Source organism: Grampus griseus (genome assembly GCF_964374135.1).
Source record: "Grampus griseus genome assembly, chromosome: 2".
NCBI classification, from domain to species: domain Eukaryota; kingdom Metazoa; phylum Chordata; class Mammalia; order Artiodactyla; family Delphinidae; genus Grampus; species Grampus griseus.
In genome coordinates this window covers 114,743,609-114,769,402 of record NC_139018.1, presented here as the reverse complement: position 1 = coordinate 114,769,402, position 25,794 = coordinate 114,743,609, and the positions used below count along the sequence as shown (strand labels likewise).

Genomic DNA, 25,794 nt, shown 5'->3' with positions numbered 1-25,794 from the left:
GCGTGAATGCTGGGGTGGAGAGGATGCAATGCTGGAGGCAGATGACCCTCTGGAAACACTTGCTGAGGGCATGTGAGTGATGATACTGGCCTGGAGCTGGGGTTAGGGTAGGAACGGAGAGGAGAGGATGGACTTGAGAACTATTTAGGAAATCCATATAGATTCTAGAACGAATGGGACTTGGCAGTGGGTTGAATTAGAGGAAGGAGGTGAGATAGAACAAAGTACTGAAAATGGTGGTTTCCTCTTTATCTGCTCCACTCTTTCTTGCACCCATGACACCTCTCTTAGACCCATCAGTAGTCCCTTCTTTGTGGAGGTTCCAATAAGCATTCTTCCCATGGTGAGGGGAAGGGGCTGAGGGCATGAGTGCTGAGTGGAGGGAAGAGCTGTGATCAGGACAGAAGAGTGTGAAGAGGGCAATGTGGACCCCAAAGGCAGGAATTTTTGGCAAGTCAAGCAGGGAGAAGGGGTAAGATCTTGCCTTCCCTGCTGCTTACAGGGGCAGAAGGCCTAGGACCCCGTACGTGTCTGTCCTGCCTCTGACCTTCTCCACTCCACTGCTTGGAGTAGGTTGTCCTCTCCTCTTTCTGACATACTCTCCCTTGATTTCCCCTCCAGGGCTGGGTCCTGAAGCAGAAATGTGCCTGGACTTGGGAAAGCCTCAGGGGAATAGGTGCCCAGCCAAGGGCAACAGCTCCCGTGAGGTCCCATGACAAGTGCTTGGCCAAGGAAGCAACGCCCTCTTTTCTTCAAAGGGGAACAGTGATTACTTGACCCCGCTTCCACATCCCTCCCCTGGCTGTGGCAGGAACGAGGCAGGGTAGGGTTGCCCAGGTAGCTCATGGGGGCAGCTCTCTTTCTCCTTTAGCCACACAGAACATACCTAAAAACCGGGTGTCCTCCCTAACCACTTCCCAGTGGAGACTGAAGGCCCAGAGCCTGGGGACCATTCCTCTTCTCAACTCTGTCATCACCATCTTGGCTCCTCCCCTGAGGGCTCCTCCCCTGAGGACTTCCCCTGCACCTCCTAACTCCCAAATTACCAACTTCCCCAACACCTAAGCCATAAGCCTGAGAGTCAGCCAAAATTCCCTCCTCTCCCTCAGTCCCCACATCCAATAGAACTTTAGTCCAGTTCCTTCTTCCTGAACATCCCCTGAATCTGTCCATTTCCTTCTGCCCTAGTCCAGGTCACCCTCACCCTCACCTGTATCACTGATCCTCCTGCCTCTAATCTTTTCCTTTGCAATCCTTTCTCTGCATAATGACAGCTCACGGGATCCTTCATAAGACAGATCCCTCCCCTACTTAATATCCTTCCCTGGATCCCTATTGCCTTTGAAATACAACAAAGTCAAAGTTCCTTGTCACGGTTTTCACAACCTGCCCTGATCTGGCCCCTGCCTACCCTTCAATTTCATATCCTTCCATTTAAAACCCACACAAACAAAAACAAACAAACGAAAAATTTATTACATCTGGTGCACCTACTAAGATCTTGCCTTTGTCATTTTCACCACAGCCCTTCAAGGTGGGATCCGGAGTCCCCTTTTACTAGTGTGGATACTGAGGCTCAGAGACCTTAAGGAAGGTGTCAGTGATGGAGCCAGGATTTAAACCCACGTCTATCTGACTTGGTAGCAATCTGTACTACCCTAGCTCCCTCGGTGTCAGGTGCCCACCAGAAAACCCTTGCTTCTTCAGACTTGCATCTCCCTCTCCGTACCCCAGACACCTGGAGTGTTCAGCCTCCAGCCCCACCTCTCCCACGATCTCCACATGGCCCAAATGACCCCAGTGCTGCAAGACCCAGCTCAAACCCTGCCTCCCCCATGAAACTTTCCCTGAGCCAGCCTCTCCAGCTGGAGTCAGCCTCTCCCACAGCACTTTGCCTTGCACGCCTCCCAAGGTCCTGGTCCCTCTGTGCCTCTTTATTTGTGTTCATGTCTTAAGAACGGAGCTGAGTGACACAATGCAAAAATCATGGACTTCAGTGTCAGGCAGACCTGGAGGCAAATCCCAGCTCAACCACTTACCCACCATGTGATCTTGGACAAGTGATTTAACCCCCCTCAGCCTCAGCTTTCTCATCTATACTATGGGAACAATGGCACTATCTTGCAGAGTGGTTGGAAGGAATTTAGAGACAATGTATGTAAAGTGCCCCAGGAAGGGCCTGGCACATAGTGGGCTCTCTGGAAATGGTGGCATTATCTTCCCCTCTTATAAGCCTTTGAGGACAGGGTCCTAGGGTCATCGCTGTCTCCCCTGAAGGGCCCAGCCCAGGGCTCTTCACAGAGTTCTGGACATACTGGCAACATGCCCGAGTGGTGGAAAGTCTAGGTGCCCAGCCTCCGAGACCTGGACTCTGCCAGGTCCACGTGGGACATGTATGTACCACCTAATGCCCACTCTCCATCAAACAGTGGTGGAGACGGGGAGGGGGGAAAGGGACATCCTCCAGAGCACCGATGAGCTCCACCTCCCCAGAAACCCAGCCGGGGAGGCAGCCGCCATGGAAACCACTGCTGTTACATGTGCTCGTCACTCTAGGCTCCAGTGAGAAATTCGTAGGATCTATTTAAGAACTAATAAAATAAGGATGGTCTTGCTCACCCTCACTGCCCCCCACCCCAGGCTTCTACCCTTCTGCCACACTCCTCCCTACCTTTCCTGCACCCCCCCTTCCTGACCCCTTATCCCCTCATTTCCTTCCCATCTCCCCCAGTATTTCTCTCTTTCCTTGCCCTGTGTAGGTCTGTCTTATTCTCTCATCATTTCTGTCTTCCTATGTCTCTTCATCTCTCCCTGTGTCTCTGCTCTCCATGGCTCTCTTTTTTTTTTTTTGCTGTACGTGGGCCTCTCACTGTGGTGGCCTCTCCTGTTGCGGAGCACAGGCTCCAGACGCGCAGCCTCAGTGGCCATGGCTCACGGGCCCAGCCACTCGGCGGCATGTGGGATCTTCCCGGACCGGGGCACGAATCCATGTCCCCTGCATCAGCAGGCACAGTCTCAACCACTGCGCCACCAGGGAAGCCCAGCTCTGTCTCTTGGTCTCTCCACAGTCACAGGTGGCCATGCCCAGGGACGGGTCCTGTCCTCCTGGTCCCTGGTGCAGGCCATCCAGACCTGTCCAGCTCACCCTGATCTCCTTGGATTGATCTGTCACCCCTCTAGACTGCAGCCCGAGTCCTGTCAGTGTCTCGGCCCTCACCCACAGCCTGGTACACTGCAGGTGCTCCACCACCAGCGGGTGGGTGTGTAAGAGCGCATAAGAACCTGAGCCCTGGGTGGGAGGGGGATTGCTCTGGTTCAGGCTCGGCCTGTTTTCCTTTCCTTTCCTTTTTTTTTTTTTAAGCCCTCCCCCCACCCCTCCCCCAAATTTGATCCAAAGGAAATTGCTCAACTGTGACTGCCAGGGCGTTACTATGGTTTCTAGGTAGCACTTGTGGCTATGGTAACAGGAAGCTGCCTGTTGTCTCGGCAACGAGCACACTGGTAGGGGATGGAGTGGCCCCTGATTGGTGCAGAAGCATTGCATTTCCTGAGGGGAGGGGGTCAGATCATCACCTTCTCAGGCCAGATGGCCATCAGTACCCCTTCCTCCATGAACAGGAAGGCTGCTCTTCTTTCCTTCCGGCACTCAGCTGTCTGCCCCCCCAACAATAATTCCTCACATCCTACGCATCCAGCTCTTGGCTGTTTACAAAGACCTTTTGCGTCCCCATTATGTCATGTGATCCCCACAACACCCATGAGAGGAAGGTGAGATGGGGATTCAATCGTGAATTCTCTCAGGGTGGTTGGGGGATGGGAGTGGGTGGGGTATATATGGAAATCACCTAGGAGCGTTTACAAATTATACAATCCCCCAACTTAAGAGTCTGATATGGTTCCCAGGTGATTTTTATCTACCCCTGATCAGGGAACCCCTGAATTAGAAGGTGAAATTGGTTGGTGGGGGAGGGTATGGAGGGAGGAGTCAAGCTGCTTTCCAGGTTTATAGCCTGGATGACTGGATCAGGTTTGGGCAAAAAGATGAGCTCTGGTTTGGGTGTGTTGAGTGGAAGGTGCCAGTGGACTTTCTAGGCGGGGTGTCCAGCAAGAAGCTGGGCACATGGGTCTGAAGCTCAGGAGGGAGGTAAAGGCTGGAGATGCAGAGCTCTGAGTCATCACTGTGGGGACAGGAGCTGAGGCTGTGGGTGTGGATGAGATTAGCCAGGAAAAAAGGAAGAGTGGGATGAGTAGGACCAAGGATGGTGCCCTGGAGAACTCCAGCATCCTCAGGGGAAGGGGTCCGAGGGAGGGAACTGAGAGGGTGAGGGTAGAAACTATGGTGACATAGAAGCTTGGGGAAGGTTTTTCTCATTTGACAAGTTGAATCTGAGAGAGGATGGCTTACTCGAAGTCATACAACCATTAAATGGCAGAGTTGGGGGTAGATGGCCCTAAATCTGATTCCCAGATTGTTTAATCTAAGTGACACATAGAAGTATATTCTCAGTTTTAGACACAGAACACACATCTGCCCTACTACCCAATTCCTCGCACCCAAAGCCTTTAAGGAAGTCCAGGAGCCAGAGGGACAGGCCGCACTTGGTCCCTACACAGAGCCAAGGCAGGAGAATCTTTTTGACCTCCACAGTCCCTACTCTGCTTGCCCCTGAGCTTCCTATCGCCTAATCCTTCAGGCTTCAGCACCTTCTAAATTCCTGCCTTTAAGGGATGAATCTTGGAGAAAATCTATAATCCCTGTGTGAGAGTGGTGGGGTGTAGAGTTCAAAGGGGTGAGGGATTAGATCCTGAGGAGTCCAGGGGTGGAGAAGCCGGGGCAGGGCCAGGCAGTCACGCTGACTGGGTGTGTTGGTCCGATGTCTTTCAGATGAATCGTCCCATCCAAGTGAAGCCGGCTGCCAGTGAGGGCCGAGGAGGTAACTTGCCTGCCTGCCGAATCTCAGGGTATCATCCATGTCGGGGATGGTGGGCCCACTTCTGGAGTCAGGCCTACCTAGAGTTTATTACTAGAGCCTCCCTGGGTAAGGGGGGCAACTAGGGAGGGACCAGATTATTTAGCACCAGACAGCTCAGCCATCCCAGGTCAGACTGAAGAGGGATGGGGTCCCAGCATCCCCAGACCCAGAAGAGGCAGGAGACAGAGGCTGGACATAGAGGAAGGGAGTTCTTGCTACCTTGCCCCTGGAGAGAGTTCATTCCTGTTTTAACAGGTGGAACTTCCAGGTTTGTTTGAAGAACCAGGTTAGAGTTATTCTCCTTTTCCAGATCTTCTGATTACAGAGAACTCAGTCCAGTCTGGGTTGGAGCCATTCATTCCTTCATTTCAGTTGCCTTGGGAAAAAGATGAGGCTCGTAAGACAGATTTTGTAGGCCATATTAAGGAACTGAACTCTATGCTGAGGACCATGGAAAGTCTTCAAAAGTTTTTTTTTTTTAGCTGCACTGTTTCCTAGTGCAGAAAGACTAATGCTCCTTAAGAACAGGAGGGTTTGAGAGCCTGTGCTTTTTTTTTTTAATCTTTATTAGAGTATAATTGCTATACAATATTGTGTTAGTTTCTGCTGTACAACAAAGTGAATCAGTTATATGTATACCTATATCCCCATATCCCCTCCCTCTTGCGTCTCCCTCCCACCCTCCCTATCCCACCCTTCTAGGTGGTCACAAAGCACCGAGCTGATCTCCCTGTGCTATGCAGCTGCTTCCCACTAGCTATCAGTTTTACGTTTGGTAGTGTATATATGTCCATGCCACTCTCTCACTTTGTCCCAGCTTACCCTTCCCCCTCCCCATGTCCTCAGTCAATTCTCTATGTCTGCGTCTTTATTCCTGCCCTGCCACTAGGTTCATCAGTACAATTTTTTTAGATTCCATATATATGCATTAGCATACGGTATTTATTTTTCTCTTTCTGACTTACTTCACTCTGTATGACAGACTCTAGGTCCATCCGAGCCTGTGCTTTTTGACAACCAGCTGAGTTCTGGCCGGCTTCCATACTGGAAAAGCAATACTAGCTTCTGGTGTCAGTTCTTGGTGTCTTTCTTGCCCTTGGGTGTTAAATCATTCCAAGAAATCTGCCTGGAGCTCTCCCTGACATTTGCGGACTCCCTCTTAAATAAGACTTTCTCCTGAGGGAGACGCAAGAGGGAAGAGATATGGGAACACATGTATATGTATAACTGATTCACTTTGTTATAAAGCAGAAACTAACACACCATTGTAAAGCAATTATACCCCAATAAGATGTTAAAAAAAAAAAGACTTTCTCCCCACCTTAGGGAGGTCAGCCATGGCTTTTTATTAGGTAAAAGAAGCTGCCCAAGATCAGGGAGGGAATGGAACCTCATTGACAGACATTTATTGACTCCTAATAATTCTGCACATCCTCTCAGACTTCAGGCTCAGTGTCCACACCTACAAGGGACTCTAGTAGCTTCATAGCTCCATTGTGGAGTTCTTTCCTCCAAGAAATCCATTCTTCCTCCTTTTAGATTTTCTGATTTTGGTCTTTGATTCTCCACTTCTGGTCAAGATGTTATCATCCCACTTTGTCTTAAGGAGATATTTCCAAGCTTCCTCCCTCTCCTCCAAACACAAATCCTCCTTTTCCATCTCATTCTTTCCAGACTGGTTTTTGAGAAGTTCCAGGCTGCATACCAAACCTCTCGTTCACTTGTCCCAAGAATTTCTGCTTCTTGGGAAACTGTTAGGCATCAGGGCCAATGTTGGCCAACTTCTCAGCCCTGCCCATGAACACTAGACAGCTGAGAGGTCACCTGAGAGTACTTGAGTGAGCTAAGAAGTAGACAGATTGGGCTGTAGTTTGTTCAACCATCCAACCAATATCTTTTGAGTAACTTACTCCACATTAGGAATGCAAGGCAGACCTGGCACCTGGCCTCACGGAGCTCTGGAGCTATAAGGGGATATAAACAGTAAAACAAAGCTATCATCCAGTGTGATCAATGCTTTTCAAGTCCTGGGGGATTGAAAAGCATTGGGGAAAACATAGGGCACCTTAGTCTGGGAGGTCAAGGTGGGCTCCCAGAGGTGGTAATATTTAAGCTGAGATCTCAAGGATGAACAAGAAGTAGTCAAATAGAAAAAGGAGGAGCAAGGGAGCAAGTATTTCAGGTGGAGGGAAGAGCATGTACAGAGCTCAGAAGAACATAATGCAACTTGGAGTCTGGTTCAGGAACTAAATCCAGGATGCTGGGGGCACACTTGCTGCTTGGAGTCCAACACCTCTTGCCAGGGTGAGGGCCACTGCCCAAAGGAGGCCTCCACGCTGATTATGCTTCTGCTTAGTCTAGTCCAGATGTCTTGGTCATCTGGGCTCCCAGCAGTGGCATCAGCATGAGTTTTATCATTTGCCTCCCCGTTTTTGTACAGGTTTTTCAGGTGTAATATCATTGACATATTCTGTACATATGGCATTTCACCTCTACACCTGTTCAGATTCCGAGCAGCTCAAGAGAGCAGGAAAAGAAAATCTAGCTGAAAAGAGGTCTGCCTGGCAGTAGAATTCATAATTTTAGTAGTTATGTATAACATAGCTATTTCTTGACAAGTGATGGCTTTTTTCTTTCTTAACATCTTTATTGGAGTATAATTGCTTTACATTGCTTAAGTGATGGCTTTTAAAGAGCATGTACTCCAAAGGCATCTGTGGATAATCCTTCTTGCAGTTTTGGATGACCAGATCTCTCAATTCTTTCGTGTTCCCACTCAAAATCACCAAATGTTCCCTGATACACATTTGGGAGACAGGAGGCATATGTACTAAGTCTTGCAAAACAGCTGGGTCTTTACAATTTACAAGTATTTTACTACCAACTGATCTGTGTTAGATACTAATCAAAAGGTGTTTCTTCTCTTCAGTGCTATTATATATCTCTTCAAAAGTGAGCTCAGGGCTTCCCTGGTGGCGCAGTGGTTGAGAGTCCGCCTGCCGATGCAGGGGACACGGGTTCGTGCCCCGGTCCGGGAAGATCCCACATGCCGCAGAGCGACTGGGCCCGTGAGCCATGGCCGCTGAGCCTGCGCGTCCAGAGCGTGTGCTCCGCAATGGGAGAGGCCACAACAGTGAGAGGCCCGTGTACAGCAAAAAAAAAAAAAAAGTGAGTTCAGCTCTCTGCTGAATTGTAACACAAATTAATGCTTTAGAAACTCAACTTTTAAAATGGTATTGAATTTGGTTTTGAAATGTAACATTTGACACCAATGTAGGACAGCTTGTCTCATTCAAGTCTTATCTCTGTTATCCCAAACATTCTATAAACCTTCAGAGTTAATGGTCACACCTGCCCTGATACAGTTAAGCCTTTGAGCTTGCATATTTTAAAATTATTCCTGAAATTAAATCCTTTGTTTACAGTTGATTAATAATGATTTTTACATCTGACAAAAATACTGGTATCAATGCAGGCATAATCAAGGGGGTATCAAGGCAAACGTAATCTTCCAAAATTTTGCCATTTTTTTTCTGGAAGGGATTATTAGATTTTTCTTCCCATAAAACAGGGATCACTACTCAAGTGCTATAGGAGCCAGGTAAGGAACCCTAAATGGGTGAGACTGTCATGACATAATGAAAGTTTCTGTTTTAATTATATTAAATTATATTAAATGTTGGCAACTAATTCAATTTTTAAAAGTGGGCCAGCATTGTGACAGCCTAACTAAACCTATCAGGTTTGCTTCTTCGGTCCAAAGACTGCCATTTTCTTTCCCATCTGCCATACAGGAGTATTCTATTATGTACACATGCATGAGCTTTTTGACAAAAATAGTTACTTTACATTCTATCTCTTGAATTTTCATGCCAATGCAACAGAGTAGTATTACTCTTATTTTTAATCACTAGACATGAGGTTTGTGGTTGAAATGACCTATGTTTTATTTTCTTATAACTTCTATTATAGGTCTGTTTTATTTTCACTTCCAGCCAATGTTGTAGAAATCAAAGTGTTAGCACAGCAGGGGAGAGCCTGAATAGAAGTAAAATTGTTTTCATTGAAAAAAAATGTTTAAAGCAAATTTATAAAAATATTTTTCATAACACCTTGGAAAGATACAGAGACATCCTGTCTTCTTCCCGCTATAACATTACCTACAACATCATTGTTCTTAAAACCACCCATTTGTCCCTAGGAGGAGACCAAACGGCTCCTCCTAAATCTGAAAGATCATAAGACTTTCTGTATAACCATGCTCTACAGGTCACAGATAGTCTCATGAACTTGATTCCCCCCACAAGCTTCTAGAATAGGTAGGGCAGGAAGAACTATTTCCTCCAAGTTTCCAAATAAGGAAACAGAGGCTCTGAGGGCAAAGCCATCTCTGACATTCCCCGTCTGACTTGGAGTCCCCTCATAGGCACTTCGAAATAACCTATATTTTAAACACACTGTATGTTGCATTACTTTTAGAAGTTACTGGTAACACTTGCACATTCAATGCTTACAATGCAATAATAGTAGCAACACAAGATCTGCCCGATAGAAGGTCTGGGGCCCTCTTCTTTCATGGTCATCCCCTGCAGCCTTGGTGGCACTCAGAGTGCATCCAAGTCTTCATGGACTATATTATAGTAGCCTGTTAATGTATGCCAGCCCTATGTGTATGTTTATACATATATATTTATACATATGTTTAATGTATCCCAGTTCCCATAAATTCTGCAGTCAAGTCCCACACTGTTCATATACTCCATGCTCTGTGCCTATATTTTACATCCTGTGGCATTGAACAGTACACTTTTTTATTTTTTCAATAAATTTATTTACTTTTGGCTGTGTTGTGTCTTCGTTGCTGAGCACGGGTTTTCTCTAGTCATGGCGAGTGGGGGCTACTCTTCGTTGCGGTGCACGGGCTTCTCATTGCGGTGGCTTCTCTTGTTGCGGAGCATGGGATTTAGGGACGCAGGCGTCAGTAGTTGTGGCACGTGGGCTCAGTAATTATGGCATGTGGGCTCTAAAGCGCAGGCTCAGTAGTTGTGGCGCATGGGCTTAGTTGCTCTGTGGCATGTGCTATCTTCCCCAACCAGGGCTCGAACCCGTGTCCCCTGCATTGGCAGGCAAATTCTGAACCACCGCACCACCAAGGGAAGTCCTTTGAACAGTACACTCTTAAAGGAAAATTAATCTAATTTTCCAAAGTGAAATTATCTCATAATATACTAAAGGCGCCCATTTCTTTTTTTATATATAAATTTGTTTATTTTATTTATTTGTTTATTTTTGGCTGCATTGGGTCTTTGTTGCTGTGCGCGGGCTTTCTCTGGTTGTGGTGAGCGGGGGCTACTCTTCGTTGTGGTGCGCGGGCTTTTCACTGCGGTGGCTTCTCTTGTTGCGGAGCATGGGCTCTAGACACGCGGGCTTCAGTAGTTGTGGCTCACGGGCTTAGCTGCTCCGTGGCTTGTGGCATCTTCCTGGACCAGGGCTTGAACCCATGTCCCCTTCATTGGCAGGTGGATCCTTAACCACTGCGCCACCAGGGAAGCCCAAGGCGCCCATTTCTAATTAAATATACATAGTGCCAAAAACTTTTCCCTCAGCATTTGTGTTTAATTAAATGTGAACATTAAAATGTTTGCCTGAATGAAAATTCAAAGTTCATGTATTTCAAAATGTTAAATTAACCTCAAATTACATGAGGTCAGAGCTAGGGATCCCTAAATCCCTCAGACAATGGTAACTAAATAGATCTATTTTATCTGCTCTTCAGCATGGAGACTGTGGTTGATTTTTCCTAACTTAGATTATCTCTACTATGGAAACACTAAAAATAAGTTGAACTGTAAGTACCGATCATATAGGGAAAGTATTTTTTAGTTCAAAGGCAAAATCTTCAAAATCACTGAACTCCTGTATTTTCTTTCCTATCTTTCAAATTTTATAACATAAAATCAATAAATTCATAAGTCACAATTGTGATTGCTCTTTCCCCAACTTGGCTGTATTTTTTACTTAGCAAATATTTACAGATCCAAGATGCCTATGGTACAGAAATAGTTTAAGTAATAAATCCATGCAATCTTTTCACTTTAAGGGTTTTTTTTTTTACTTTAAAATTTAAAACTTTCTCTGAGGTAATGCCTCTGTTTTTTAATCTTCACATTTGGTTTAACTCAAAAGCCAATTATCTGTCATCACATCAACCCTCCTATAACCATCCTATAATTGTTTAATTTCTGCCTGAATTTGCAAGGGTTTGTTTAAATATCAGCCTGGATTTTGAGTAATAAACATATATTACTATCTAACTAAGTAAGCCATCTTTTCCAATTTTTTTTTCTAGGATTCTATTCTATTCAGTGTTTAACAACCAGACTTTAAGTTAAAGTTAAATTTTGAGCTAGAATTTTCAGAATTTCTTAATACTGGGACATATTCTCTGGCCTAAATCAGACACGGATCTTACCAACAACTGTTCTATTAGTCAGTTGACACTCATATCTGTCTTTGATCCTCACACTGATTTAATTCTAAAAAGTATTCTTCCAACTAAAACCTGACTGGATAAGGCTCACAGTACTGCATAAGACCTGGTAATGTCAAGTTAATGTTTCACTTCCTGAAATGCATTCTACCTCCGAAGGAAAAGAGTGGTGCTTTCCTTCAGTCTGACTCAGAGTGGATCACCCAAAGCTAATTGTTGTAACACTTTTAGGCCATGGCTGTGTCTGAACCTCTGACAAGCCCTTCAGGTACAAGTGTATAGCCCACAAAAGAAAAATGCATCTCCGGAGGCTGAGATCTTCTCTCTTAAGGGAACCTGAAAGCCCAGGCTTGGTCTACCTTTCTTACTCGCCTCCTGGCTCTCCTGGATCAGGATGAAGGAACAGTGGAGTCTCTGTTCTTTCTTAATCTAAGTCCCTATTTTTCAGGCCTCCTCCTTCACTGTATTTTTTTTTCAATTGGGGTAAAACAGACATAACATCATCTTTACTATCTTTACCATTTTTAAGAGTACAGTTCAATACTGTTAGCAATACTCACATTGCTGTGCAACCTCCAGAACTTTTTCATCTTACAAAACTCAAAGTCTGTACCCATTAACCAATAACTCTCCATTTCTCCCTCCCTCCAGCCCCTAGCAACCGTCTTTTTGTGACTGGCTTATATCACTTAGCATAATGTCCTCAAGTTTCATCCATGTTGCAGCATGTGTCAGAATCTCCTTTTCTTTTTTTTTTTAACGTCTTTACTGGAGTATAATTGCTTTACAATGGTGTGTTAGTTTCTGCTTTACAACAAAGTGAATCAGCTATACATATACATATATCCCCATATCTCCTCCCTCTTGTGTCTCCCTCCCACCCTCCCTATCCCACTCCTCTAGGTCGTCACAAAGCACCGAGCTGATCTCCCTGTGCTATGTGGCTGCTTCCCACTAGCTATCTATTTTACGTTTGGTAGTGTATGTATGTCCATGCCACTCTCTCACTTCGTCCCAGCTTACCCTTCCCCCTCCCCGTGTCCTCAAGTCCATTCTCTACGTCTGCGTCTTTATCCCTGTCCTACCCCTAGGTTCTTCAGAACCCTTTTTTTTTTTTTTTTAGATTTTTCCTTCCTTTTAAAAGCCAAATGATATTCCATTGTACATATATACCATATTTTGTTTATCCGTTCATTGCTTGATAGACATTTAGGTTGCTTCTACCTTTTGACTATTGTGGATAATACTAAGGTGAACGTGAGTGTACAAATATCTCTTTGAGACTCTGCTTTGAATTCTTTTGGATATATACCCAGAACTGGTATTGCTGGATAATATGGTAATTCTATTTTTAATTTTTTGAGGAACTGCCGTACTGTTTTCCATAGCGGCTTGTACCATTCAACATTAGTGCACATACCTACATAATTTCTCCACATCCCTGCCAGCACTTATTTCCCCCCAGCTTTTTTAAAATAGCAGTCATCCTAATGGGTGTCAGTTGATATCTCATAGTTCTGATTTGCACTTTCTTAATTATTAGTGATTTTGAGCATCTTTTCATATATTTGTTGGTCATTGTATATCTTCTTTGGAGAACTATCTATTCAGATCTTTTGCTCATTTTTAAAAATTGAATTATTTTTGTTGTTGAGTCATAGGAGCTCTTTATATATTCTGGATATTAAACTTTTATCAGATATATGGTTTGCAAATATTTTCTCCCATTCTGTAGGTTGCCTTTTCACTCTGGTTGTGTCCTTTGATGCACAGTAGTTTTAAAATTTGATGTAGTCCAAAATTTCTATTCTTACTTTTGTTGCCTGTGCTTTTGGTGTCATATCCAAGGAATCACTGCCAAATGCAAGGTCATGAAGCTTTCCCCCTGTTTCTTCTAGGAGTTTTATAGTTTTAGCATTTATGTTTACATTTGATCCATTTTCATTTAATTTTTGTATACAGTACAATGTAAGGGTCCAACTTCATTCTTTTGTATGTAGATGTCCAGCTTTCTTAGCAACATTTGTTTAAAAGACTGGCACTCTTGTCGAAAATCAATTGACCATATATGTGAGGGCTTATTTCTGGCCTTTCTATTCTACTCCATTGGTCTAAATGTCTCTCTTTATGCCAGTATCACACTTTGATTACGGTAGCTTTGTAATAAGTTTTGAAATCAGTTAGACTGAGACCTCCAAAATTCTTTTTCCCCCCAAGATTATTTGGCTATTCAGGATCTCGAGATCCCGTATGAATTTTAGGATCGATTTTTCTGTTTCTCAAGAAAATGCCACTGAAATTTTGATAGGTATTGCATTAAATCTGTAGATTGCTTTGGGTAGTACTGATATCTAACAACATTAAGTCTTTCAATTCATGAACATAGGATGTCTTCCATTTATTTGCGTCTTCTTCAGTTTTCTTCAGCAATATTTTGTAGTTTTCAGGATACAAGTCTTTTGCAGCCTTGTTTAAATTTATTCCTAAGTATTTTATTCTTTTTGATGCTAAGTGAAATAGTTTTCTTAATTTCATTTTCAGATTGTTCATTGCTAGTCTATAGAAACACAACTGATTTTTTTGTTGATTTTTAAAAATAAATTTATTTATTTATTTTTGGCTGCGTTGGGTCTCTGTTGCTGTGTGCGGGCTTTCTCTAGTTGCAGTGAGCGGGGGCTACTCTTTGTTATGGTATGCGGGCTTCTCATTACGGTGGCTTCTCTTGCTGAGGAGCACGGTTCTAGGCCCGCGGGCTTCAGTAGTTCTGGCATGCGGGCTCAGTAGTTATGGCTCATGGGCTCTAGCATGCAGGCTCAGTAGTTGTGGCACACAGGCTTAGCTGCTCCACGGCATGTGGGATCTTCCCAGACCAGGGCTCAAAACCATGTCCCCTGCATTAGCAAGCAGATTCTTTTTTTTTTAAATAAATTTATTTATTTATTTATATTTTTAATTTTTGGCTGCGTTGGGTCTTTGTTGCTGCGCGCAGGCTTTTCTAGTTGCGGCGAGTGGGGGCTACTCTTTGTTGTGGTGTGCGGGCTTCTCATTGCGGTGGCTTCTCTTGTTGAGGAGCATGGGCTCTACATGCACGGGCTTCAGCAGTTGTGGCTCGTGAGGTCTAGAGTGCAAGCTCAGTAGTTGTGGCACACAGGCTTAGCTGCTCTGCGGCACATGGAATCTTCCCGGGCCAGGGCTTGAACCCATGTCCCCTGCATTGGCAAGCGGATTCTTAACCACTGCGCCACCAGGGAAGTCCCTGTTGATTTTTTTAATAGGAGAACTTTGCTGAATTTGTTTCTTAGTTCTAATAGTTTTCTTTTGGAATTAAAGCCATACTTGGGCTTCCCTGGTGGCGCAGTGGTTGAGAGTCCGCCTGCCGATGCAGGGGACGTGGGTTCGTGCCCTGGTCCGGGAAGGTCCCACATGCCGCAGAGCGGCTGGGCCCGTGAGCCATGGCTGCTAAGCCTGCGCGTCTGGAGTCTGTGCTCCGCAACGGGAAAGGCCACAACAGTGAGAGGCCCGCGTACTGCAAAAAAAAAAAAAAAAAAAAGCCCTACTTGATACTCATCAGATCTGATCAGGAGACTTCGTTTCCCCTGGATATTTTCTTCACTCATTTCCTAGTCTTCCTTGGATCCTTATGCTGCAGTCATCACTGAGAATGTCAGAGCATCAAATGCTGCCATCAATAGGATCTCCTGGGTTGGTATTTGGATGGAAAGGTGGACTGGTAATTTTAGGATGTGTCTGATGGTTGGTACCCCAATGCGATTTCTTGTCCCTGCACTGTTTCTACAATCATGATATCCCACCAACATGGAAGTGAGTGGTTGTGGGGGGCTTAGAAGCCAGAAACCTGGGACTCCTTTGGGCCAACTTGGGCAGAGCCTTCTTTCTAGAACAGCATCTTGATACCTTTCCTGAGGAAGATGGCGTGGACTGACTCTGACTCTGGGCTTCCAACCCCATCATTTGCTACCTTAGAATCCCTGTACGATCAGCTGCGCAAGACAGCTTTATGGAGATGAACCTCTAGGGTCCAAACAACTTGATTTGGGTTCAAAAAAGCATTTGGTAGAAGAGCAAGGAGTATACACAGGTGGCCATCATGAAAATGCAGTTACACCGTTCAACTGTGTGTCTTTCCAACTATGTCTCAACTCCACACTGATGCTATCTTCCAATTCCATCCACTCCAGGAAAGTTGAGCCTCCCAGTTTGAATTTCCATCTTTCTAGGGACCCACCCACCACTCATGGAATGATTTTATTCAGACATTTCCGACCTATCTCTTACAGAATCCTTTTCTACCAAACTGGTATAGTTTGACCTAGAGGATATTGCATTTTCTGGGCTAAATCCCATCATCTCCATCTCTCTGGGAGCATGCATCGGCCCTGAAAATCTTCAGGGGTGTGGATTTGCGGGCTACTCTCAGGAGTCTAGCCTGTAATTCTCTTTGACCAGGTCTCTTAAGAAACTTATCCCACCATTTCAGGATCATCTGATGCTTATATTCACTGTGACCCAGATCATCCTCCTGTCAAACACCATGAAGGTCCCTGTAAAGTGGCAAAGAGGACACCAGGATTCAAGGTGACAGCTGTGAAATGGGCAGCATAGAGATTAGCCCATAGCCCAACCTCATTTCAATTTCAAATTCTGTACAGCCCAGTAGTCTAGAACCATAGAGTCAGTGCCCTATCATGGAAATGGAAATTCTTAATTTGGGAGACTCTCACTGGAACAGAAGGATCAGAGAATTTCATGGTCTGTGACATGAGCTGTGACTGACCACCATCATCAGAAAAGAGCAGAAAGAGGAAGAGCAGATGAAGGATCGGACCACTGTTCACACAAACCTCTTTACTGTCCTGGGGGCTCCATCTCAGCCATGACCTCTCTCTTCCTACCTAGGGCTACCTGGATGCTGTTCCATGTGGCATGACAGCTTACCTAGGTGCTGTCATCATCTTGCAGACCCTACCCAATGTCACAGCTGCACTATAAATTAGGGCATCATGAAGCCCTGAGACTCTGGAGACCCTAGGATCTTCTCCAGCCCCTCCTGGGCCTCTTGTAGACGCATGGGCATAATTTAGTTTCATAGCTCAGAACAATAACAATCTCAGAGGGTTTGATTCCCTGACCAAATAGGGCCTGTCTTCCAATGTCAAGGCAAAGCCACCATCAGATTAGTCAAGAGAATCATGAAAGACCTTTCCTGACTTCTCAGGTTCCTGAAGAGAATGATCTCAGATGCCTCTTCATACACCATGTGGAATTCTATTTTCTGTCTTTTAGGTCAGTGGTTTACAAAGGACTTTCCTTGGAGCCCCCTCTAGGGAGTACGAGGGGAAGATGAAGCAAGAGGAACTCCAGCCCTCCTCCTACTTTTCTGCCTTTTCCAAGCAGTTCTACTTTTCTCTTACATTTTGAGCTTCATCCTAATATTTTTGTTAGAACAATGGATTTCACAGCTGTTTTAAAAGGTTAGGAAACCAGTGATCCATTCCAAGGGCACTATTCTGTGGCTAACCCTCCCAGGAGTGAAGTATACCCACTGGTTTGTACTCTCACCACAGAAGGTTGGTACCTCTACTGGAATTCTGGCCACAAGTACATTATCTATCCTTTCCCCATCAGGATTTCTGGGCAGTAATCCTCTGGACAGAGGGCAGGATTCTGCTGAAACACACTCTGTCCCATATAAGCCACAGCTCCTGCTCTCCATACAGACACAGCATTAACAGGCAGGCGACAGATACCAAGGTACCCAGGGCAGCCCAGGCTGAACCCCACACCATCCAGGTGAAATATGGACACACACACATAGCCTTGTTGGAGATTCCCTCCACTGCTAATTTTGGCCTTTTCACTTTCCTTTTCACTGTCACCCAGGCTTCAGTCTATGACCTTCAGCAGCCTTGTTTCCTTTGCACTCAGGATCCAAGGACCCCCATCAGCCTGGCCAAGCTTGTCAAAGAGTGAAGGAGTTTGGGATGGGTTTTCTTGGGCTTCAGGATCTCAGAGGTGAAGTCTGAAGCCAGATTCCCACCCACTCTTTCTCTCCCAACTTGTATTACGCCGAAGAAGCCCCATCTCAAAATCAGAGACTTACCTTGGTGCAGATGAGAGAGGCTTTGACAGCAGGACCTGTGGGCTGGGCTCCTCTATCACACACTCCTGGATAGTGCTCCTGAGGCCCGACTTGCTGGATGTGCAGCTAAGCCCTGGTTTCCAGCCCCAGCTCTCCAGCTTTCTCCAAGGTCACGGGGCCCAGCTTACGGCCCCTCTCTGGGCATCTCTACCATTCCCATAGGAAGGGTGGACACAGGGAAGGATCCTCAGGTGGCCATCCAGGTCTATAGGCAGAACCTGTTCTCCCATAGCATGAACACCTGGGGAGAGATCAAGGCAGGAAAACAGGGGAAGTCAGAGAGGAGGCAGCAGGGCTCAGTGAGGGCCCTGGAAGCTCAGTGAGGGAATAAGGGAGGTAAGGAAAGGGGTCATGAGTTCAGTAAGCATAGTGGGCAAAATGCCAATGTTAGAGGATCAGGAACCCAAGCTTCCTGTTCTCTTTAGGCCTTTGGGAGGGGCACGCAGGTTGAGTTGGGTGCTGGAGTTGGGGATTCATCATTCCAGTGCTCATGGTCTGGGGTTGAGGCAGTGCAATGAGACAACTGCTTTCTGTGCTGTTTTTTTTGACCCAGAATCCTGGACTCTAGCCACTGCCATCAGGCTTATCAGGAGGGTGTACTTATCTTCTCCAGACCCAGTATGAATACAAGGACTCCTCTGAGGACTCCCCTCCCTTAATAGGGCTGAAATGGTCCAAAATAGCATTTCCCAGACTCTAAGAACAGAAAGGTCAAACATATAAAATGATGCATGTAGGGCTCTATCCAACCAAAAATATGGACTGAATCATTCCCACAAGAGCAACAATGAGTTCCAGGACCCAGGTTTTCCTGATGGAAATCTGGAGTTTCTCTCCTCCAGATCTGTCTGTAGGTCATCCTGCCCCTCAAAGAAACCCAACCTTGTGGCCCCAAGTGAGTAGGGCCTGCTCACTCACCTCTTCCCAGAGCCAGACCGTGGTTAACTACCTTCCTAGGCTCCTCCTGTTACTCTGGGGAGTCCAAGAGGTCTTAGGGTTCCCAGGTGACTCCTGGATTTGTCCCCAGAGGACCGAAAACTGTTTGTGGGTATGCTGGGCAAGCAGCAGGGTGAGGAGGACGTCAGACGCCTGTTCCAGCCCTTTGGCCACATCGAGGAGTGCACCGTCTTGCGGAGCCCCGATGGCACCAGTAAAGGTGACTTGAGCTGACCCCTGGATTTCCTGATGACCCCGCCTCACTCCGGACCACATGACCCTTTGGCCTCTGTGACCTGAGCCACCTCTATCCTGCCCCAGGCTGTGCCTTTGTGAAGTTCGGGAGTCAAGGGGAAGCTCAGGCGGCCATCCAGAGTCTGCACGGCAGCCGGACCATGGCGGTGAGGGCGGGTGCCAGGGCCCGGGGTGAGACCAGGGGTCTGGGGACTGGCTCCTCTTCCCCACATGCCGGGGAAAGGGCCTGAGGAGCAAGGCCCTCGGCCCAGGGCCGGGGCTGAGGTCTAGACCCGTCCTTGCAGCCTTCCCTGCCTTACCCAGGGCGCCTCGTCCAGCCTCGTGGTCAAGCTGGCGGACACGGACCGCGAGCGCGCGCTGCGGCGGATGCAGCAGATGGCGGGCCAACTGAGTGCCTTGCAGCCGGCGCCGCTGCCGCTGGGGGCCTGCGGAGCCTACACCACCGCTGTAAGTGCCTGGCCCGGTGGGCGCGGGCGGGCAGCGGGTGACGGGGGGTGGGGCGCCGGGGCAGATGCCCGCCGCTGGGCCCTCCACACCCGGCCTTCTTCCCTCCCAAAGATCCTGCAGCACCAGGCGGCCCTACTGGCGGCGGCGCAGGGCCCGGGCCTCGGCCCGGTGGCCGCAGTGGCGGCACAGATGCAGCACGTGGCGGCCTTCAGCCTGGTAGCCGCGCCGCTCTTGCCGGCCGCAGGTACTGCGCGCAGGGGGCGGGGCCCGCGGCGGGGGCGGGGCGAGGCGGGGCTGCGGCCTGACTCTTCCACTTCCTCGCCACCTGCAGCCAATTCCCCGCAGGGCGGCGGCCCCAGCACGCTTCCGGGTCTCCCGGCGCCCATCGGGGTCAATGGATTCGGCCCTCTGACCCCCCAGACCAACGGGCAACCTGGCTCGGACAGTCTCTACAATAACGGGCTCTCTCCTTACCCAGGTGGGCCCCCCCCACCCGCTCCGCCCAAATCTCCCCCAAAATGGAGTGGGGAGCGGGGGTCTGGGGGGGGGCGGGTGGCAGGGTCTGGTCTCCTTGAGAAGGGACTCCTCCTCCTTCCCTGCTGCCTCTCACAGCCTCCCTCCACACTCCCTGCGTTCTCACCTTACCCTGCCCGCCCACCAGCCCACCTTCACTGTGGGCCTTGCGCCCCTCTCTCCCCAGCCCAGAGTCCCGGCGTGGCTGACCCCCTGCAGCAGGCCTACGCTGGGATGCACCACTACGCAGGTTTCACTTGGCGCTACGCGGCCTGGGGGGTTTGAAGGGCCCCAGAAAGTAATAGGGAGATTTGGGGGTGGGGGGGTTAGGCTCTGTGCTGAGGAGTCCGACCCTCCTTTCGCCCACCCTTGGACCCAGAACGACCTTTCTAGGGGTGAGGGTTACTGTGCACTGGCTGAGTTGGTCAAAGGTGGCCAGGCAGATGGGGCCCTGATTGGGGGTGGCTCCTGGGGGTCACTGCCCACTCCCACCTCTGTCTCCAGCAGCCTATCCGTCGGCCTATGCCCCAGTGAGCACAACTTTTCCCCAGCAGCCTTCAGGCCTGCCCCAGCAGCAAAGAGAAGGTGAGGGACAGGGGTCTGGAGATCAGGGCCTGGTGGGGCTGGACTCAGGATTCCTCCCCTGAACCAGCCTGCTCCTGTTCCTGCAGGCCCCGAAGGCTGTAACCTCTTCATCTATCACCTGCCTCAGGAGTTTGGTGATGCAGAACTCATCCAGACATTCCTGCCCTTTGGAGCCGTTGTCTCTGCCAAAGTCTTTGTGGATCGAGCCACCAACCAGAGCAAGTGTTTCGGTGAGCTGAGCCCCATCCCTAGGCCTCTCCCACTCCCAACTTCGAGATTCCTTACAGACCCTAAGACTGTACCTCCGGAAGTCAGTGACTCCTAGAAACTGAGTGTATAGCGCTCAACAGAGTCACAGACCAGTGATGAGGCTAAGCCCAGACAAGGGACAAGTCTATTTCAGGTTCACCTGGGAAGGTCAGGTGTCTGGTAGATCTTCAACCAGGTTAGGCTTTAGAGTCTAGCCAGGGCAGGTGGAGTCTGGGTCTGGGACCAGAGATCCCCTCCAACTGCAATTCAGAGGACCAGAATGGGGGCTGTGGAGAGAGAGAGTTTTCCCACGCCGGGGAAAGACAGGGAAACACCCCATCAACACACTACCTGCCTCCCCAATACACACACTCAGAATTACCTCCTGTCCTTCCAAGAATCACACGTTTAGGAAACTCAGGCCACTTGCCTGTGTAAGTACGAGCATGTGTCCATGTGTGTGCACACGTGCAAACACTGGAGGGTGGAGGAGTACTGATTGATGGAACTGGCCTGAGGGGGCAAGGAGAAGGGGCTGGTCATAGAGAAAGGAGGCCCTGCCACGCAGAGTTCCCAGCTAACCTCTCTGCACACACCCTCCAGGGTTTGTTAGCTTTGACAATCCAACCAGTGCCCAGACAGCTATTCAGGCCATGAATGGCTTTCAGATTGGCATGAAGAGGCTCAAGGTCCAGCTAAAGAGGCCCAAGGATGCCAACCGGCCTTACTGATCTACTCTCACTGACCAGCCACAGAAAGGTGAGTCCTTAGTGGAGCCCCGGCAGATGGGGCCTGAGTGATGGAGGCGCTCCCAGCTTTGATATTCCTTTTGGGATGCTGGGGGCACCGACCCCTGAAAAAGTCTGGGAGAGAAGAGCCAGGAGTTAGGAGGAATCCTCAGTCTGAGGCTGTGTTTTTCCTTCAGTCTAAGGACTGAGATAAATTAGACAAAATTCCTGCCCCCACAGTCTGGGAGAGACAATTACAGTAAGATCCAACCAGTTCTTTCCACTCCAGAGATAGCCACAGGGGACCATAGTAGAGAATTCCTGTGTGGGGAGGGCAGGGGGGTGGAGAACGAGACTAGAAAAGTAGGTTTGTGCTAGCTTGTGAAGGGTCTTAAAGGCCATGAGTTTGGACTTTATCCTGAAGATGGTAGAGGACCACTGAGGAGTTTAAGCAAAGAAGGGACAGGATGTAAGGGCTGGGATAATGGCAGTGAACATGGAGATGAGGAGAGAAGCAAATACACTGAAGATGCAGGATCTACAGGGTGTGGTGGTGATGGGGAGGGCTATGACAAGCTCTCAGGTTTCTGGCAGGGCCGGCTGCCTGTGACTTTTAGAGATTGCTGTCTCAGAAGATCCACAGGACCCTGCCGCCCTTGAACTACCCCCAGGGAGCACTCTGGAGGGGGTGCTGGGCTGAGGTCATCTGCCCAGGACCCAGGGTCTGGCTTCAGTGGAAGCCTGAGATCCAGCCCCTCACCTGAGCCTGAGGTCCAGCCACTCACCTGTCACGGATAGGGCAAGCTGCTCTTCTTGTCTTGCCCTCCAGAGTGATTTTTTCCTTTTTTTCCCTTTGTCTCTCCTTATCAATTAATACCCAACATTGGAAACTGAAGAGTGAGAAGAAAGGAAAAGAAAAGCACAGAAATGCTTGAGCAGCCCTTCCTGAAGGAGCAGCCACAGATGGAGGTGGACCCAAGGCCAGTGCCTGGGCTCAGGCCACTTTCAGGATTGTTTTCACCAAGTGGGTTGTTCTGTGCCTGTGATGTAGAGCTCAGGCTGGCAAGGCCGCTGGGGCTGGCTGAGGACTGACTGTCTAGGGGAACCAGCAGAGGGCCTTGGGGGGTGCCAAGGGCTTCTCCACAAGGGAAGCCCAGATTTACTTCTTTCAAAATCATATCATTCCTTAGAGTTTAGGGACCAAAGGACTATTGCTTTTTAAAGAATTATATATATATATATATATATATATATATATATATATATATATATATAAATTAAAACAAAGAAACAAAAAAATCACAAGAGAAACAAAAAGGACAGTATAGAGTCTAATAAAAGCTGCCTTTAAATATCCCTAGGAGGCAGGGTGAAGGAGACCCTTGAAGGCCCCAGCCTAGGCAGAGGAAGGCTGTGGAAAGATTGTTCTGTGTCTCATTCCCTCTTAACGCCCCCCACCTCCCCCCCACCACCTTTTAAAAATAATGAAGGACTTGAGGTCTGGGCTCATATGCAGGTAACAAGAGAGTTATTGAAGCAGTGAACCCACAGTTCCCAAACTCAGAGAGCATCCACGAAGAGGCCTCAAGGAGGGGCTCTGGCCTGCCCTGCTCTTTGCCACCCCGAAAAACCCCTTAAGCCAGCAGGGGTGGGAACCTGCCTTTCCTTCTTGACAGCCTTTCCCGTGGAACCACTGCTTCCTCAGGCAGGAAGAAAGGGAGTTTGGACTGCCCCAGCCTTTCCCTTCCCCATCCAGTTAGACAGAGGCCCTGCCTTTGGCTGAGCCGAGACACCTCCTGTTTCCCCTCACCTTGAGCCAGCCCCAGTGTCCCCTTGCTCCAGACCACCTTCTGTCTCTAAGTTTGCCCACCGGTAAAGTAGATTCAGGATATGTGTAGAGGGCTGTGACAACAGACTTGGAAGGTTCGCTACTGTATATACTGCCATTGAGAAGGGGATAATTTTCAATATGTAGAAGCTTCAGAATTTAGAGGTCCCTCTTTACCCAGGACCTGGGAGGGAAGTAGATGTTTTGCCAAAATACTTCATCATTCCTTTAAAAACTACATCTTTCCTATGCAAGAGTGTCTCAATGTGCTTATCCAAGGTGCTTCTAGATGGTGAGCAGTGTTCAGCTTAGAAGTGGTGTGTGCTCTGTCTGTCTGTCTTTGTCTGTCTGTTGTATACAGTGGGTACCATATAAAGCTGATCGATGGTGGTGCTTCCTGCCTGCTTCTGTGAGATGGGCAAAAGATTCAGCTTAGAGCACCATGACTCACTTGCCTTGGTCAGCCTTTCCTGGGCCTGCAGGGCCTTGCACATAACTTTTCCTAGGAGGATAATTTTCCCTCTACCCCACAGACCTGGATCAAACTAGTCTGGGGCCCCAGCTGTGTGGTGGGCACTCTGGTCCCTAGATGTTGCTGAGACTGGAGGCCTCTGATCTGATATCACATCAGACAATAAAGCATGTGGGGGCGGGGGCGGCGGGTTCCTCCTTAATAAGAGTTTCTAAGAAAATTTGTTCCCACCTGTTCCTCTGTCTTTGACTCGTTTTTGGAGGGAATGGAATGAAAAATAACATTGCCAGGTAAGGTGTGGTAGTTCACAGGGCTGACACGTAGACTGACCACCCTGGACACAGATGGGAATGTTAACACCTGCACATTCAAACAGCTGTTCACATGGAGGCATAGAGACCCGTCACTGCTAGGTGCTAAGCACTGAGAGCTGGGGGAAGGACGGTCCGATAATGTAGTGATAATGGAGGGCCCCAGAGAGCCTGTGATAGCAAGAAGAGTACCGAATTCAGACTTGACTGGTAAGGCAGGTCAGAGAAAGGTTTACTGAAGAAGATGAAGGAGGGGAAGGGTCTTCGAGAATGAACTGGCACATATGCACAAAGCCATTTGGACAGCCGCATCATGCTGATAAATTATTGGCAAGAAATCATAATGATTACCGTTTATTCAGTGCCAATTATGGGGCAGACAGTGGGCACCAAGATAAGACCCTTTCCCATTTCTAACTCTACCCTGAACCTTAACTCATCAAGTCACGTCAAGACACAAACCAAAATGGCATTTGAAGTATCTTGTTTCATGGTTAGGGGCTGGCAGACCATGTATAAATGTTGCAGAGGTTGGCAGGATCTAGATCAGGGGGTCGGCAAACTATGGCCTGTGGGCAAATCTGGCCTACAGCCTGCTTTTGTATGGCCTACAAATAATGTTGTTTTTACATTTTTAAAGGGCTGTAAAGATAAAACAAAAAAGAATATGAGACAGAGACCATATGTGGCCCACAAAGCCTAAAAGATTTATCTGGTCCTTTAGATAAAATGTTTGCTGATCCCTATAAGCTCATGGAAGACGTGTATAATGTCTAATGAGTTTAAGCAACAATGGTGTTTGTGTCTCTGTTGTGTGTGCATGTGTTAGTCCAAATCCTTTCAGCTGTAAGTGTCAAAAACCCAACTCAAACATGTTTAAGCCAATAGGAAATTAGTTGGCTTACTTAATTGATAAATCAAAGGATGTATCTACCTTTAGGCATGGCTTGATCTAGGGGTTCAAATGATGATGTCTCCATCTCTCGGCTCTGCTCCCTTCTGTTTAGTGGCCTCGCTAGTTCCAGCTCTAAAGACCTTGGGAGGACTTTGGCCAGAATGGACATGTGGCTACCTCTAGGGTGGAAGAGTAGGCCACCGTAATTGACAACTTCACAAGGACTGTGTGGAGGGGAGAACTGGGTCTTCAAAAGAAGGGATGATGGGCAGATAAGCAATTTGCATCCACAGTATTCCTCCCCTTTATTGTTCACCTTCCACCTATACTTTTCTTGACAAACATACACTTTCAAAAATGTGCCTGCCTAACAATGCAATGTTCCTAGGCTCAACAAAAAACAGTCACCCACTTCTGAATAGGAGAAAAAACAGAATCATGCCCAGTTGCTTTATTGAGCCCTCAGTCCAGGGTCCCTTTGTGATGTGCAATTCTTGATCAGGTCTGGATATAATTTCTTGTGATTTTGCAATCTCTGGCTTAAAGATAAATTTAGCTACCCCTACATAACCAATATGGAGAGAAATAGGGTAACCATTTAAAAAAAAAAAACCCTTCCATTTGGAATAGGGGAGAAGAGAAAACAATGGTCACTAATCTATAGCATATAGCACATCCTTCTGGACAGTGGAGCAAGTTTCTTCATCAACAAAACTAATCGCTCTTGGTCCTTTCCACTGGGAAATATCTCCCTCCTTTATGGACAGCCCTGAGAAGATACCTCTTCTGGAATTGAATCATCCACCCTCCCTTTAGACATGGGTTTGGACCTAAAGATTGCCTTAGAGATTATGCCTTCCCAGATCCCTGATCACCTGGTGAGGATTCTCTGGACAATTCCTTTCAAACCAAGTGATTTGATTCCTGGGCTCTCTGTGAGCTAGTAACCATC

The 25,794-nt window shown here is 47.7% G+C and overlaps 1 protein-coding gene across 6 annotated transcripts in view; it reads left to right on the top strand.

Moving 5' to 3' along the window:
• CELF6 (CUGBP Elav-like family member 6) overlaps positions 1-21,339 on the top strand; it is a gene marked incomplete at both ends in the record, with an annotated part of 29,553 nt that extends 8,214 nt beyond the window's left edge. The window contains 10 exons of one of the 6 annotated variants that reach the window (XM_082649209.1): positions 4,886-4,934; positions 18,651-18,779; positions 18,881-18,960; positions 19,118-19,261; positions 19,373-19,505; positions 19,593-19,739; positions 19,962-20,024; positions 20,279-20,359; positions 20,446-20,589; positions 21,212-21,339. In XM_082649209.1, the coding sequence (XP_082505335.1) occupies positions 4,886-4,934; positions 18,651-18,779; positions 18,881-18,960; positions 19,118-19,261; positions 19,373-19,505; positions 19,593-19,739; positions 19,962-20,024; positions 20,279-20,359; positions 20,446-20,589; positions 21,212-21,339 (1,098 nt within the window). The remainder of the gene's footprint in view (positions 1-4,885; positions 4,935-18,650; positions 18,780-18,880; positions 18,961-19,117; positions 19,262-19,372; positions 19,506-19,592; positions 19,740-19,961; positions 20,025-20,278; positions 20,360-20,445; positions 20,590-21,211) is intronic. The other 5 variants (XM_082649212.1, XM_082649211.1, XM_082649210.1 and 2 more) reach the window with 5 other exon arrangements.
• Between the last annotated feature and the right edge of the window lie 4,455 nt (positions 21,340-25,794).